Raw genomic sequence first — 14,681 nt, 5'->3', positions numbered from 1 at the left:
CTCAGCAAATTATTTTCAATCATAATATTAATCCTATTTTATTATTGCCATTATATATAAATCATACTGTCAGTCTCTAGCTCCTGTTGGGATAATATGCCCAAACCTTCTACGAGTATAATACAAAGACGAAGTACAATAAGAAAAGCATTCAAATAGTAAAATAAAGAATAACAATGTCCAAATGAAATAAAATGTACAAAATTACATTAATAAAACGTGTTTCCCAGATGCTGCCTCTGAACACAAACATCCGGTTGGCCTATGCCAACGGGAAGGACGACGAGCAGAACTTCATCCAGAACCTCAGCCTGTTCCTCTGCACCTTCCTCAAAGAGCACGGCCAGCTGATCGAGAAGCGGCTCAACCTCCGAGAGACACTGATGGAGGTGAGATTAAAATTGCATTACTGTCGCCGTCTGCTTCCGGGACGACTGGATTATCCAGTCATTAACTAATGGGGATCCTAATGGCATCCTAAAAGTCACGGGGCTCCGTCGAGTGAAATAAACGCTCGACCTTTCCAGTCGCATTATCATGTGGGTGAATTATCAAGCTGCATAAAACCTTATGATTATTTAAGAAGCTGGTTACATCATATCTCAGGCTGACCAGTGGCGACCTTTCCTTTTCATTTACTTGGTGGCACGTGATTTGGGTTGGGTGTTCATTTTCCGGGGTGTGAATGCCAAAAACGAATCTTTGTATCTCATTTGGATAATGTTTATGGATAAAAACATTTTTTTTTTTTTTTAAGTGTGAAGTCTGTTTAAGCAATGTTGTCATCACCACTATGACTCCTCAATTGATAGTGAATTTGTTACAATTCTTACTTGTTTTTCCTTTTGGTCTGGTCTAGGGTTGAGCGATTTGGGAACATAATGTAATTGCGATTTATTTTTTATATTTTTGACCAATAATGCGATTTAGATTATTTTTTTTTTGGACTGTATTATTCACTAAACACAAGCAATAAATCATCTATAGTATGACCAACAAACAACATTGGATACAGTCAACAAATAAACTGCTCTTTCCTGTAGGAAGGGTTATGATGCTACGTGTTATGATGAGATGAGATCAATATTGATACATGAATTGATATGAATAAAATCTTTATTTAAACTATTGAATTGTAAAAAGAAAATAATCCAATCACAGTGGAACATTGACTGATTGATTTAACTTCAAGCCTTGTCATTTTTCGAATCAGAAAATTAACAGTCAGAACAAATGCAGTGTTTCAGCAGAATGTTGTTTTTTTTCAAGAATGTTGCACTCATAGGTCCACATAAACGGAGCGCTGCTCAGGCAAAGCCTTATGATCATTCAATTAAACATAATAATGAATAAAACAATAGGCGGGGGGTAATAGTGTCACGGAGAAAGTGTCCCCACTACGCAGGGTTTAGTTCCATACGCATTTGTTTCGTTCCATAAGGAGACGTAAATTTAAATAAAAACGTGCATCTTAGGTGTGCAATAGGCGCCCTGATCGCTTCCTTTGCACCAGCACTGAATAATATATATATATATATATATATATATATATATATATTAATTGCAGCCTTTGCAATTTGAAATTTGCGTTCTATTGAATTGCGAAGTCGGTTTGAATTCGATTAATCGTTCAGCTCGAGTCTGGTCAGAAAACAACGGCTGAAAATGGCGCCTCATCTAAAGCTACTCACATACTGCTGACGAATCTGTGCACTTAACATAGAAAACAAAGCAAAAACAGTACTATAGAAGGCACATTTATCAGTTTTTCTTTTTTCCCAATACTGACACGGAAACCTGGAGTATCTACCAATACCAATCTAATATTCTTTCACTAACTCTCTGTAATTGTTTTTGTTTTTCTTCTAAGCAGCTGTTGCTTGAATCAGTTCATTGTATTCCTTTAGCTGATGTTCTGCAAGTGCTCTATCAGTAGAAAAGTTTGCAGTGCTGATGCCACCCCTGAATACACTTGCCTTATAAATATTTCACACGGCTGTTTTGCTTTTAGCTGCCTTTACTGTGAAGTATACCCAGACTTTTGACCTTGTGGCAACTCCCACAAACATACCATGTGGAATGGCTACATTATTGTTGTTGTCATAGTTATGTTAAGGACACACATTGCTACTGTTGTTGTCACGTGACCTACTTAACTTGTCTTTGCATTATGTTGCAAAAGCCTCTCCGTGATATTTTAGGCTCGATTTGTTTGAGGATTGAAAGCAATGATAGAGAAGCAAGGTCTTCTTATATTTCATTAATATCAAGGGAAAGAAGAGCTATTCAGATAGATTGTATAGGTGATCCGATTACATGATAGTCATAATCGGATTTGTATCCGTAAAATGTACCCCAATAGTCGTGATCGGATTGGTTGGAATCTGAAAAACCGGAACTTGCTTTAAATAGGCAGTAAAAGGAGCTACTCGCTTTTATTGCAGGGAAAAAACTGGGAGTGAACGTGAACAATAATGGGAAGACGTGTCTGTATATGTGAAACGTAGGCTATTAGCAGCTGGTAAACCCAATGGTACAGTAGCAGGCTAGCACTTGCTAGCTACCAGCAATTAGCTAGTCACGTCAGTGCTGCTGCTTATATCCCCCCATCTTAAGCAGCACTTAACCATGAGACTCTAGGTTAGCAGAGCAGTGACTTTTCATGATAGTGTCCGCTTTGTTTACAATGATGCACAGTCCCAGGCGTCTTACGAGCCTCATCAGCTGTTCTATCCACCTGGACGTAGTGCCCCGTTAGCTCGATAGCGCTATTGCCGCTGTTGAGCCATCTTTCCGCGTAAATAATTATGTTGCAGTCCATAATCCTTGTGTGAATGACAATCCTCAGCGGCAGCTCATCCATTTTGTTAGCCAGAGACTGAACATTGGTGAGGAAAATGCTGGGTAGATAGCCAGTGAGGAGTTAGCTTTAGCTCAGCTAAACTTGGCCCTCCTCTCTTCCGCCTTTGTTTATGGTCTCAATGTCACCTGCGGCCATCTTTGGAATGTGCTTGAGATCTCCAAAAAAGTTGTGAATATCGCAAGATCCGATGTCCAAAAGTTCCTGTCGGCTGTACGATGTGTATACATGACTGTTCTGAGTGAACAGACTTGAAACAAATAGGCAAATAACTACTAATTTTGCAGAATCTGGAGCGACGCTGAGCCTTGCGTTGTACATACGCCGCCATCTTCCACAAAGCTTATGGGAGGGGCTATGGGTCAGAGTATGTGCAGCTCTGCTATCAAGTGAGCATGATCAGATCACGTTACGTATTTGTCATTGACGGACAGCAGATATACCCAGTGAGATCAAATGATGAGAAAATTTGATTTGTCCAATCCGTATATGAACTCAGAATGATCGAACGTTACTCAAAATCAGACAAAACACAATGTCTGTAACAGATAGTCGCTTCATCCGATTAATCGGCCCCGACCCTAATAGATAGATACAATATAATACGAGGTGGTCTCACTTACTCTTGTCCGTCTCTCAGGCGCTACACTACATGCTGTTGGTGTCGGAGGTGGAGGAGACTGAGATCTTCAAGATCTGCCTGGAGTACTGGAACCACTTGGCGGCCGAGCTCTACAGGGAAAGCCCTTTCTCCACCTCCACCTCCCCCCTGCTCTCCGGCAACCAGCACTTTGACGTGCCACCGCGCAGACAGCTCTACCTGCCCGTGCTCTCCAAGGTAGGTCACCTGCAGCTTCTGAGCTTTAACGTTTAATGGATGTGGTTGTTCTAGAAGCGACCCTCAAGGCTCGAGCAGGTCACAGCTTTTTTCCTAATAGTGCAATGTTATTTTCTGTAAATGTCAGCGAACTTCATTGTGTAGTTTGAAGTCATAATCCTGTTGAACAAACATCTTGCTTAACAAGTGGTGAGGACAACGTGGCGTGGGAGTGCAGCCTTCGTGCAGTTGGGGGACCGGGGCAGTGCAAGGAGGGGGGTGCATCTTCAAAGCATTTTAAGCTGGCAGAAATGCTAGTTGGCACAATTCGAGCAACAGGTGGTTGCGAATCAGTTGCCAAGAAAGTTCCTTTTAAGAGACTGACGGTCCAGCCTGCTGCTGACTGAAATCAGACTGTTCTGGGGAAAAAAAAAAGAATGAATATTATATATTATATTGTGCAATGCCATATTTATTTAGTCATTTCTATGGGAACCCCCTGTCAGCTGTCATGACTAGACTTCTTCTCAGGTTGAAGTTTGCCAGAGCTATCCTCAGGGCTGTGATTTTTTTTTTTTTTTTTTTTTTTCCGGATTAAGCTGGAATGCGAGAGTTTCCGCTCTGAAAATATGGAAGGAAAATAAAGCGGCGATTGCTCCCTCTCCATTAGGCATTTCGATTCAATATGCCTCTATATGGAGAGAGAGAGAGAGAGCAACCTATGCTTTGCTGCGCATCCCTGTTCCCCTGTTTCTCCAAACAAATAGTGTTTTTAACTTTAGATGTATTAATTACTCTTTTTCCTAATTGAACAAAACAAAAGAAAGATCTGTGCGTCCCGTGCCGCGTCACACACGTCTCCCTGTTGCTTTCCTTGTTATAGGACTTAATTGTGGAATTTTTTTTTTTTTTTTTGTGACCCTCAACGTGTGAATAAGGGGAGTACCGGCACCTATTTAATTCCACTTCAGGCACTGCACTCTGTATATTTTCCTGCTTTTTCTGGTTCTTTGCCAATCACATGCCTGTGTGCTGCAGTTCAGTGAGGTACAGGACTGTGTTTGTTGTCCCGGCGTGACAGGTGTACTAAAAGTGATATAGGAGAATCTGAACACATACCAGTTTCTTCTGAGAAGAGGTCTACTTGGTAGAAATCTATGAAAATACTTTGTCTCCTTGGCGGACGACGTGTTGAATACATATGAATACCTCAAAAAAAATCCTGGAAAATTGTCTTGAAGAAAGTGGGAACTAGGATTAGGTGGATTAGGAATATGTTAATATAAAATTGATATCGCTGGGATTTTGGTTAGTGGTTGACCGATACGGGGTTTTCAATGGTTTATTTTATTTTTTGTGCAACTGATAACATTTGATAATTTAATTAATTTAACTGAAACAATTTAATAATAATAACAAATGAGACACAACATTTCTGAATTTAAATGGAATGGTAAATGGACTGCAATTTATATAGCGCTTTTCCAATCTTGCGACCACCCAAAGCACTTAGCAACACATGCCTGACTTTCACCCTTTCACACACACATTCATACATCATGGCGGCGGCCGTGCAAGGCACACACCTGCCTATCGAGAGCAGCAGTTTTAGTGTCTTGCTCAAGGACACTTCGACGTGCAGCCAGGAGGAGCCGGGGATCGAGCCAGGAGCCCTCTGATAACTGGACGACCCGCTCTCGATCTAAAATAAAATGACAGGAAAACCACCAGGGGAACGCACGCACAGTGCAGCGCTGTCTAGAGGAGGAAAAAAAAACTCCACTCAAGTTCTCTGAGGTTTACGTTTTACCTCAAATGCAAAGTATTTCCAAACAGCACTCCTGCTGTTTTCTTTGAAATGCGGTGGCAGAGGCTCTACACTTGCAATCTTAAAGGAGCTAACACCATAACAAACAGGAGGGAATGAGACAGTGAAGACAGCGAGTGAGTGAGAGGAGGCGGGGCTGTGTGGGGGCTGCAGCAGTTTGTGTGATTCGCTGTCAGAGAGAAGAGAGAGCGAGGAAGCATGGACGGTATGTCTATAGTGCGGAAAACAGGTATTAAAACCGTTTCAAATATACAGAATCGATATGTACAGTGTGATTTTTGACAACAATAGTCTGCAGACATTTTTTGTTTATAGGCCTTGTGAGTGCAGGTAGCGGCTGATGCCGATTATCTCAGAATGTACAAATATAGTCCCAATGAATCGGAGCCGACCACTAATTTTGGTTATTGTCTCATCACTCCCAAAAATATTGTGAAATGATCGCTAACAAGGTTTTCGTCAAAAATATCACCCAGCTCTGCTGGAACCCTGATTAATATTTATTAATGTGTGTTAAGTAAATGATGCACTACTAAAGAATTATAATTATTATAAATAATAAAATTGTAGAATTAAGAATTTGTGTGGGTCATTCCAGAGCTGTTGTGCCCACTGACGGATGTTTCTCTCCACCTCCCTGCAGGTGCGTCTGCTGATGGTGAGCCGCATGGCCAAGCCGGAGGAAGTTCTAGTGGTGGAGAATGACCAAGGGGAGGTGGTGCGGGAGTTCATGAAGGACACAGACTCCATCAACCTCTACAAAAACATGAGAGAGACTCTGGGTATGCTATGCCGCGCCCCACTCCCCAGCTGTTATACACCCATGTACAGTATATAACATTAAAATCACCACCGTTTATAATCACTAATATTGTGTAGCTCCCCTCATGCTGCCAAAACAGCTCTGACCCGTGGAGGCATGGACTCCACAAAACCTCTGAAGGTGTCCTGTGGTATCTGGCACCAAGATGTTAGCAGCAGATCGTTTAAGTCCTGGAAGTTGTGAGGTGGGACCTCCATGGATCGGGCTTGTTCCAGCACATCCCACCGATGCTCGATCCGATCGGACCCTGACCCAGCCCATCCACATGATGTATAAGAAAACATGATTCATCAGACTAGCCACCCTTCTTCCATTGCTCCATGGTCCAGTTCTGAAGCTCACGTGCCCATTGTAGGTGCTTTGGGCGGTGGACAGGGGTCAGCATGGGCACTCTGACCGGTCTGTGGCTACTCAGCCCCATACACAGCAAACTGTGATGCACTGTGTTTACTGACACCATGCTATCATAGCAGCATGAACATTTTCAGGAATTTGTGCTACAGTATTTCTTCTGTCGGATGGTATTGGACTGGCTAGCCTTCACTCCTAACAATGAGCCTTGGGCGCCCATGCCACCGGTTCACCGGTTGTCCTTCATTAGACCACTTTTGGTAGGTACTAACCACTGCATACCCCACAAGACCTGCTGTTTTGGATATGCTCTGACCCAATCGTCTAGGCATCACAATTTGGTACTTCCTTACGCTTCTCCATTTTTCCTGCTTCCAACACAACAATTTCAAGAACTGACGGTTCACTTGCTGCGTATTATATCCCACCCCTTGATATGTGCCATTGGAATGAGACGACTGTGGTTTGGGGATGGTTTGGTTTGAGCAGCCATACCTGACCTGGATCTAGATAATTGGGGATCCAGGATCAAAGTGGTTGTATACTTATTGCTTGTTGGTTGGTCTAACGAGCAACAGGTAAAACCTCAATCCCCACACACACTCAGGAGATAGGAGCCCTGTCATGACCTGTGTCAATCTGCTCCTGGGCTTGTTCTGTCAAGCCCCATTTCCACAATAAACTTGTGTGTTTTCTACCCCTTTGTCTGTGTCTTTGTGCCAGAGGTCCCTGATCACGCCACCCAAGTGGTGTGTTCAGGGACCTCTGGTGGTAGGCGAAACTAGCATGATGACCAATGTTATTCACTTTACCTGTCAGCGGTTTTAATTTTCTGGCTGATCGGTTTAGTTAACATTATGCTGTCATGAACACTGACCAATTAATTGATTTGATAGATACTCAGCCGAGAAGTATAGAAGGTTTAGCTTGTGGTAAGTTGTACCGCTTTAAATCAGTGACATGTCGCCCTGCAGTGTACCTCACCCATCTGGACTACGCCGACACCGAGCGTATCATGACTGAAAAGCTCCACAACCAGGTGAATGGAACGGAGTGGTCGTGGAAGAACCTCAACACACTGTGCTGGGCCATCGGCTCTATCAGCGGCGCCATGCACGAGGAGGATGAGAAAAGATTCCTTGTCACCGTCATCAAGGTAAACACAAAGGCAGAGTCTGTCATATCACTATTCTCAAGATTCAAGATTTTTTATTTGTCACATACATATACATACTTTCATACATATATGCAGTGAAATGTAATACTATACTATACACACACACTATAATTGCTGTTTGTCGTTACAATTTTTGGAATCATGAGCTGCTTTCACACATGTACTGCAACCCTGAAATCCGGACATTACCCGGAGGAGCTGTATGTGTGAACGCACATGTCCAAATCATTTGGACCGGACATTACCCAGATTTTATCCAGTCAGCACCCTAGTACAAAGCCGGCGTAATGATTGAGCGGTATTTGTGAACAGAGGAGGTGATTGTCCGGAGCATTCACAGTAAGCAGTGGGCGTCTCACATCTTGATGTCTCTCATGCGCCAGTTATTTAACTTTGTGCAGACCTTTGATGAGCTATGCTCCGTGCAGATCTCCGTGCACGGAGCATAGCTGTGTCATACTCCTTTTCTGCTTTCCTTTATATTCCTTTCCACCCTTTAGTTTATATTTTTGATATGTCCAAATTCATGGAATATTAATACCCTCTGATTGGACCAGATTCTACGACCTTGTGCGTGTGGTTCTGTAAGCCCTCCCTCTTCTCTCACTCACTCAACATCCACTGATTCGCAGTGCAGTGGTACTTAATTATCCACCGTAACGCTGCATTGCTGAGGTAAAATGGGAAGTGGGGGAGTTATAATAAGGCACAAAAATTTCGACCTTAATGTGTTCTTCTGTTTGTTCTCTTCTTCTAAATATAAAACGATGCACCGATTGATCAGTCAGTAACCCGAATCGGTCGATTTTTAGCTTGATCGGCCATGACCCAATCAGTGTCAGATATATCAGATTTTGTGCCGGTCAAATAAACACGCCCGATACAGTGCCCATGTACTTGTAAAAATGCTCTGATACTTAAACCTGATATCAACGTAATATAAGGAGTTGATGTTCAAAAAAGGGAGTGAAAGAAATAAAATGTCTGCTGTTTGGAGATACTTCAAGGTAAACAAAGATTAGATAAATAACTTATCTATTGACTGACACTATTCCAAAATTGTGCACCTGTGTATCTATCACTGTCACTACAGTGGAGCGCCTGCGCTGGTTGTTCCTAGTGCACAAGCTCTGATCGTGATGAATGGTTCAACTCTTTTTTATTTTTTATTTTTTATTTTATTTTTGTTTTTTTTGAGACTCCGTTCTTGACGAGGTCACTCAGTAAAACGAGTCGTTGGATTTGATTCACTTGGTTTAACGCACGGTGAGGGAAGGAGGACTTCCAGTGAACGAGAGTGAGAAGATGCAGCCATTTACTTTATTTGCAATGATGGCAATTTATTTTGGAATTGCAAGTACCATATAAATATAATCGAAAGGTATATTTGCACTTAATCGTGAAAGAGACTTCCATTTGAAGTTTGAACTGGACATTTCCATGTTAGTTATATGTTGTGTACTACTAACTCTAAGTGAGAGTTACATGTTGAATTAAAGCGAAACTTATTGACAGTCCCATATTCTATTTCAAGATGTTTATTTATCACATACTTATACATACGAGCATACATATATGCAGTGAAATGTCGTACTTGAAATGTCAAATTTCACTGATTTTTATTGGAACTCAATGACCATACCATGTCGTATTTTATTTAATTGGAACTCATTGACAGTTTAATATTCTATTATTGTTCCATAGTGAATAATGAACAATAATAAACAGTGTCAAAATCAGAAATCTCCCTATTGTAGTTACTGAAAATTGCAGTGTAGTCCGTATGTGTAGCTGTCCAATCATGTGAACGTGATCAGATCACATGATGTATTTGTCATCGACGTACAGCGGATGGGAAATCGGAATCTGCAGGTCAGACAAAAAAACGTCCAAGAAAATTTCAGTCGGTGCATCTCTATTTGGTGAACAAATTTGGTAACTACACAAGATGATGCATTTCAATGGCTATATCTCAATGAGATAGTTGTATATTAAGTTTGCAGTAGTAGCTCACATACGATGTGATTAGCCTTGTTACGAGACGGCTACGGTGTGAATAACATGAGTCATTTAGCTACAGGAACTCAAACGCCACAGAGACTCCATGTTACACTGTTGTGCTACTCAAAATATTTTCCCAAGGTTGGCAGGTCTGTTCTCCTGTGAGTGAAGGTTTTTCCTGTTACAATTAAATAGTTAAATAGAGATATGTTATTCATATCAATTCATCATAACACGTAGGCCCGGCCTACAGGAAAGAGTAGTTCATATGTTGACGGTATCCAATGTTGTGTGTTGGTCATTCTATAGAAAGATTTATTGCTTGTGTTTAGTGAGTAATATAGAAGATAAGGAAATTTAAAAAACATTTGCATACTAAATCACGATCGCAATATTGGTCTAAAAAATTGCAATTTGATCATTTTTCCAAACCGTTCAGCCTTAATGTAATGATCATTTGCAGCTCATAATGTGATCATCTTGTCTGATACATTTACAAGTATGTGATAAAAATTGCACACCATTAAGGCTCATAACTCTTCACCTGTTCCAGTGCAAATGTCAGGCTACTGCACCATAAGTGTCAAAAAGATATGCATTAATCATGTTGCATTAATCATTGGGGACTTTCATCACATCATGTATTGCGTCGACAGGATTATTAAAATATCAGGTGCAAATTATTACATCAAGATTTCAAGATTCAAGATATGTTGTAAGATATGTAGTTATCATCTTAACAATTGGAACATGGCCTATATGTGTAATAACACACTCTTTTCAGGTTAAATGTTTCTATACATACGTGAGGATGAAGGTTATACGTTCATTCTGACTGTGTGTGTGTGTGTGTGTGTGTGTGTGTGTGTGTGTGTGTGTGTGTGTGTGTGTGTGTGTGTGTGTGTGTGTGTGTGTGTGTGTGTGCGTGTGCATCACAGGATCTACTGGGTCTGTGTGAGCAGAAAAGGGGGAAGGACAACAAGGCCATCATCGCCTCCAACATCATGTACATCGTAGGCCAGTATCCACGCTTCCTCCGAGCCCACTGGAAGTTCCTCAAGACTGTGGTCAACAAGCTCTTTGAGTTCATGCATGGTGAGTGTATAGCAAAATGCAATATTTAACTGGTACAGGTAAAATAAGATATATACAAAGTACTTATCTGGTGTTACTGCCCTGCAATTATGCTATATATTCCATGCTGTGCTTGTGAGGTTATATGAAACTGGTGTGTTTTGTCATATGTATGAAATGCAACTGTGTGAATGTATGTACAGTACATGTATTTGTCAGCGTTTTAGCAGGTACTTAGAGGGGACCTATTATGCAAAACTCACTTTTTCAGTGCTTGTGCACATACATGTGGGTCTCTGATGGGCCTACTAACACACAAACTGTGAAATAAGACAACTCAGTTTTTGTGAGCTGTCTATTTTAGAAAACGTGGTGAACTTAGCTATTAGGCCTTGCTGCCCTAATATGCTTCATCGCAGTAATATATATGTCACTTCAGTAGAATTAGAACCACCGCCCTATCTGAGTTACTCCACCCACGGCTTGAGCGCAACTGGACCCGCTATCATCGAAGTGGTAATCATGGGATAGTGCTAATCTAACTACTAATCATGAGCAGTGCGGGGCAATAGCCAATAGGAGCATAGATATGATCTCAACGGCACTAATCCTTGGAAACTGGACACCCGGACCACTGCGTCATTGTTTATGATTAGGCTATATTTTTTTATGAAAAACGAGCCTTAAACTACCTATAAAATAAGGAACATATCCTTTAACATTTCTCCAACAAGGAAAATTCTTCATTTTAAGGGGCAGACGACAAGTCTAGTTATGTACATTTTTCAAGAGGTTATTTATTTTGCTAAGTAAATAGCTAGCTACACAATTAAAAGAAAAAAAAATAATAATAAAATACACACTGCACCATCTATCTACAGTATATAATGTATTTTAAATATGGAAAGCAAGGTTTGAAATGTTTTGCACATCCACAAAAGCCAGTCGATCTTGTGCTGACACGCCCAAAAAAGCCAGGGACACAGAGACCTGGCAACAAGTCGAGAGTGACTTGGCATCAAGCTGCTGCCCCGTCGCCAGAGTTGTGGCCTAGGATTAGCCTTCCACTTGCCCTAATGCATACGTTCATTCTTGCTTAGTATGCTTACCTGTTCTTGAATCATTGTACTTACCTCTCTTAAGTTCTGTATACAAATAAAAAATAAAAACAATAGTGATAATATAAGTTTGATTTATTCCAGTTCCTAATCACTCACATCTTAATACCTGAAGAAACTGTTAAAATAGCAGTTTATAATCTGCCCTGTTTCTATTACATTATGTAATGCAGGCGACTTACAATTATTAACTCTTTCTATTCCCTCCCAGAGACCCACGACGGTGTGCAGGACATGGCGTGTGACACCTTCATCAAGATCGCACAGAAGTGCCGACGGCACTTTGTCCAGGTGCAGGTGGGAGAGGTGATGCCGTTTATTGATGAGATCCTCAACAACATAAACACCATCATCTGTGACCTCCAGCCACAGCAGGTGAGAGCAAATAGTTAAAACAAATATAGCACGTTTTATGCAGTGAAGAAGAATCAATAACGTTTGAATTGGAGCTGTCACAGTAACTACATCAATGCCTGATCACAATGATTTCAGCTGATTGTGATCATTTGGAAAAATCAACATATTCCATAATTACCTTTCAGCACAAATTTAATTTTTACTATTTTGTTTTATATAAAGTGTAAATCAACTTAAAAACTAGACTAAACTAACTTAGGACAAACTAAACTAAGGTGCTATCATATTATACTAGAATAGTGACGTAAACCGATCAATAAAAGCAATTATTTCTATGACAGTTAATTCTCAGCAAAAATGTCAGTCTTAAAGCCTTGATTTTCATATAATTTGATGTTGCTATGCCGACACACAAAGTTATTTTGCTCTTGCATCCAGGTCCACACGTTCTACGAGGCAGTAGGTTACATGATCGGAGCGCAGACGGACCAGGCCGTCCAGGAGCACCTGATAGAGAAGTACATGCTGCTGCCCAATCAGGTTTGGGACAGCATCATCCAGCAGGCCACCAAGGTAACACCACGGAAACCCAAAAATCTTATGATTGGATATGATGTATTGGATTGTTTTTGTGTTTTGGTTTGTGTTTTTCTGTTTTTCTCTAACCTTATTTCTCCTATTGGCCCACAGAACGTGGACATCCTGAAGGACCCAGAGACAGTGAAGCAGCTGGGCAGTATCCTGAAGACCAATGTCAGGGCCTGCAAGGCGGTGGGACACCCCTTCGTCATCCAGCTTGGACGGATCTACCTGGACATGCTCAATGTCTACAAATGCCTGAGCGAAAATATATCCGCTGCCATCCAGACGAATGGTACGTAGAAATCTGTGGGTCTGTATTTCGTATGTCTGTTTTTTGTTAAAGTAGATTCCATCCATCTTCTGTGCTGTGTGGATTACATGGCAAGACACAGAACCCCATTCAAAACTGCACTTTTTTTTTTTTTATTGTCTGAGATCCAGGATTAGGCTCATCTTCGCTCTAAGCCACTTTCTTTTCTCGAAAGAATTTGACTCAATTGAATCATGAATTGAATCATGGCTCGCAGGCAACATGGCCCTTGTTAGTGTCTGGCCCCAAAACATGACTTTGTCTTCTGGCTTGCATTTAAGGGGAGATGGTTACGAAACAGCCCTTGATCCGGAGTATGAGGACGGTTAAACGAGAGACGCTGAAACTGATCTCAGGCTGGGTTAGCCGATCAAACGATCCGCAAATGGTAAGTTTACAACACTGAAGTCACCACATCTCTGGATAATCTCTGATAAGCTTGGATAATGTTCTCACTCTTAAAGTTTTAAAGGGGGCCTATTATGAAAAACCCACCCTTTCAGTGCCTGTGCACATATGTTTGGGTCTGTGATGGGCCTACTAACACACAAACTGTGAAAAAGACAACCCAGTCAGTTTTTTGTGAGCTGTCAGTCCTGAAACGAGCCATTCAGCTTTGCTGCCCTCATATACATCACTTGAGTAGAATTAGTACCACCCCCACTAGCATCGAAGCTGAAATGGGAAGTGCTCTGTTGTTGGCTGGAGAGACCAGCACAAATCTTTTAAAAGAAAGGAATCAATACTAACTGTCTGTGACAAAACTGCAGACGAGTGAAATGTAAGTATTTACTGTGTTTCTTTCTGTGTGTGTATCCACATTTTATTTTCTGATGTTTCCGTAATTGAATAAAACAACAAAAGCCCTTAGCCCCGCCATATCCTGCGGCGCTACAAGCTAGTGTAAGTCGGAACTAACTTTTAAATGAGGCCTTTCATATCTAATAGAAGTGAAGATTCGGCCACTACATTCCTTATTTCTCACCTCAAATTTGTTCAGAAACAGATTTTAGTTTACTGATAATAAGAAATCAGTGAAGATATACAGATAAATAAAACTAAGCCTGGAGTAAAGCTCAAAACCCATTGGCTAACAGAACTACGGGATTGGCTGCTCATTTACAATTAAGAATACACACACAGAAACAGCCAGTTTTGGACCAGTTTAGAGGCATGTTACAATGACTAGAATGCGTAATCAAAGTGGTATGTTCAGCAAAAAAAATTAACATGTTTTGAAAAGGAGCACAATAGGTCCTTTTTAAGAAGAACATGAACACTGCAGTGATCAGCAGGCATCATGGAGTATTTAGGGTATCTGCATGTTCTTAAGTCTTCAATTCAATGGTCTCAATGGCATGAGGTCTTAACTTAAACAATTGT

General features: G+C 41.1%; 1 protein-coding gene across 1 annotated transcript in view; it reads left to right on the top strand.

Moving 5' to 3' along the window:
• xpo1b (exportin 1 b) overlaps positions 1-14,681 on the top strand; it is a 45,529-nt gene that overhangs the window by 15,659 nt on the left and 15,189 nt on the right. The window contains exons 11-19 of the mRNA XM_080017119.1: positions 231-389; positions 3,501-3,698; positions 6,149-6,287; positions 7,654-7,835; positions 10,796-10,952; positions 12,261-12,424; positions 12,845-12,979; positions 13,097-13,280; positions 13,580-13,686. Coding sequence (XP_079873245.1) covers positions 231-389; positions 3,501-3,698; positions 6,149-6,287; positions 7,654-7,835; positions 10,796-10,952; positions 12,261-12,424; positions 12,845-12,979; positions 13,097-13,280; positions 13,580-13,686 — 1,425 coding nt within the window. The remainder of the gene's footprint in view (positions 1-230; positions 390-3,500; positions 3,699-6,148; positions 6,288-7,653; positions 7,836-10,795; positions 10,953-12,260; positions 12,425-12,844; positions 12,980-13,096; positions 13,281-13,579; positions 13,687-14,681) is intronic.

This window comes from Zeus faber (assembly GCF_960531495.2).
Source record: "Zeus faber genome assembly, chromosome: 16".
Lineage (NCBI taxonomy): Eukaryota > Metazoa > Chordata > Actinopteri > Zeiformes > Zeidae > Zeus > Zeus faber.
Note: the sequence above shows the minus strand (reverse complement) of the source record. Positions and strands in the feature narration are given on the sequence as shown.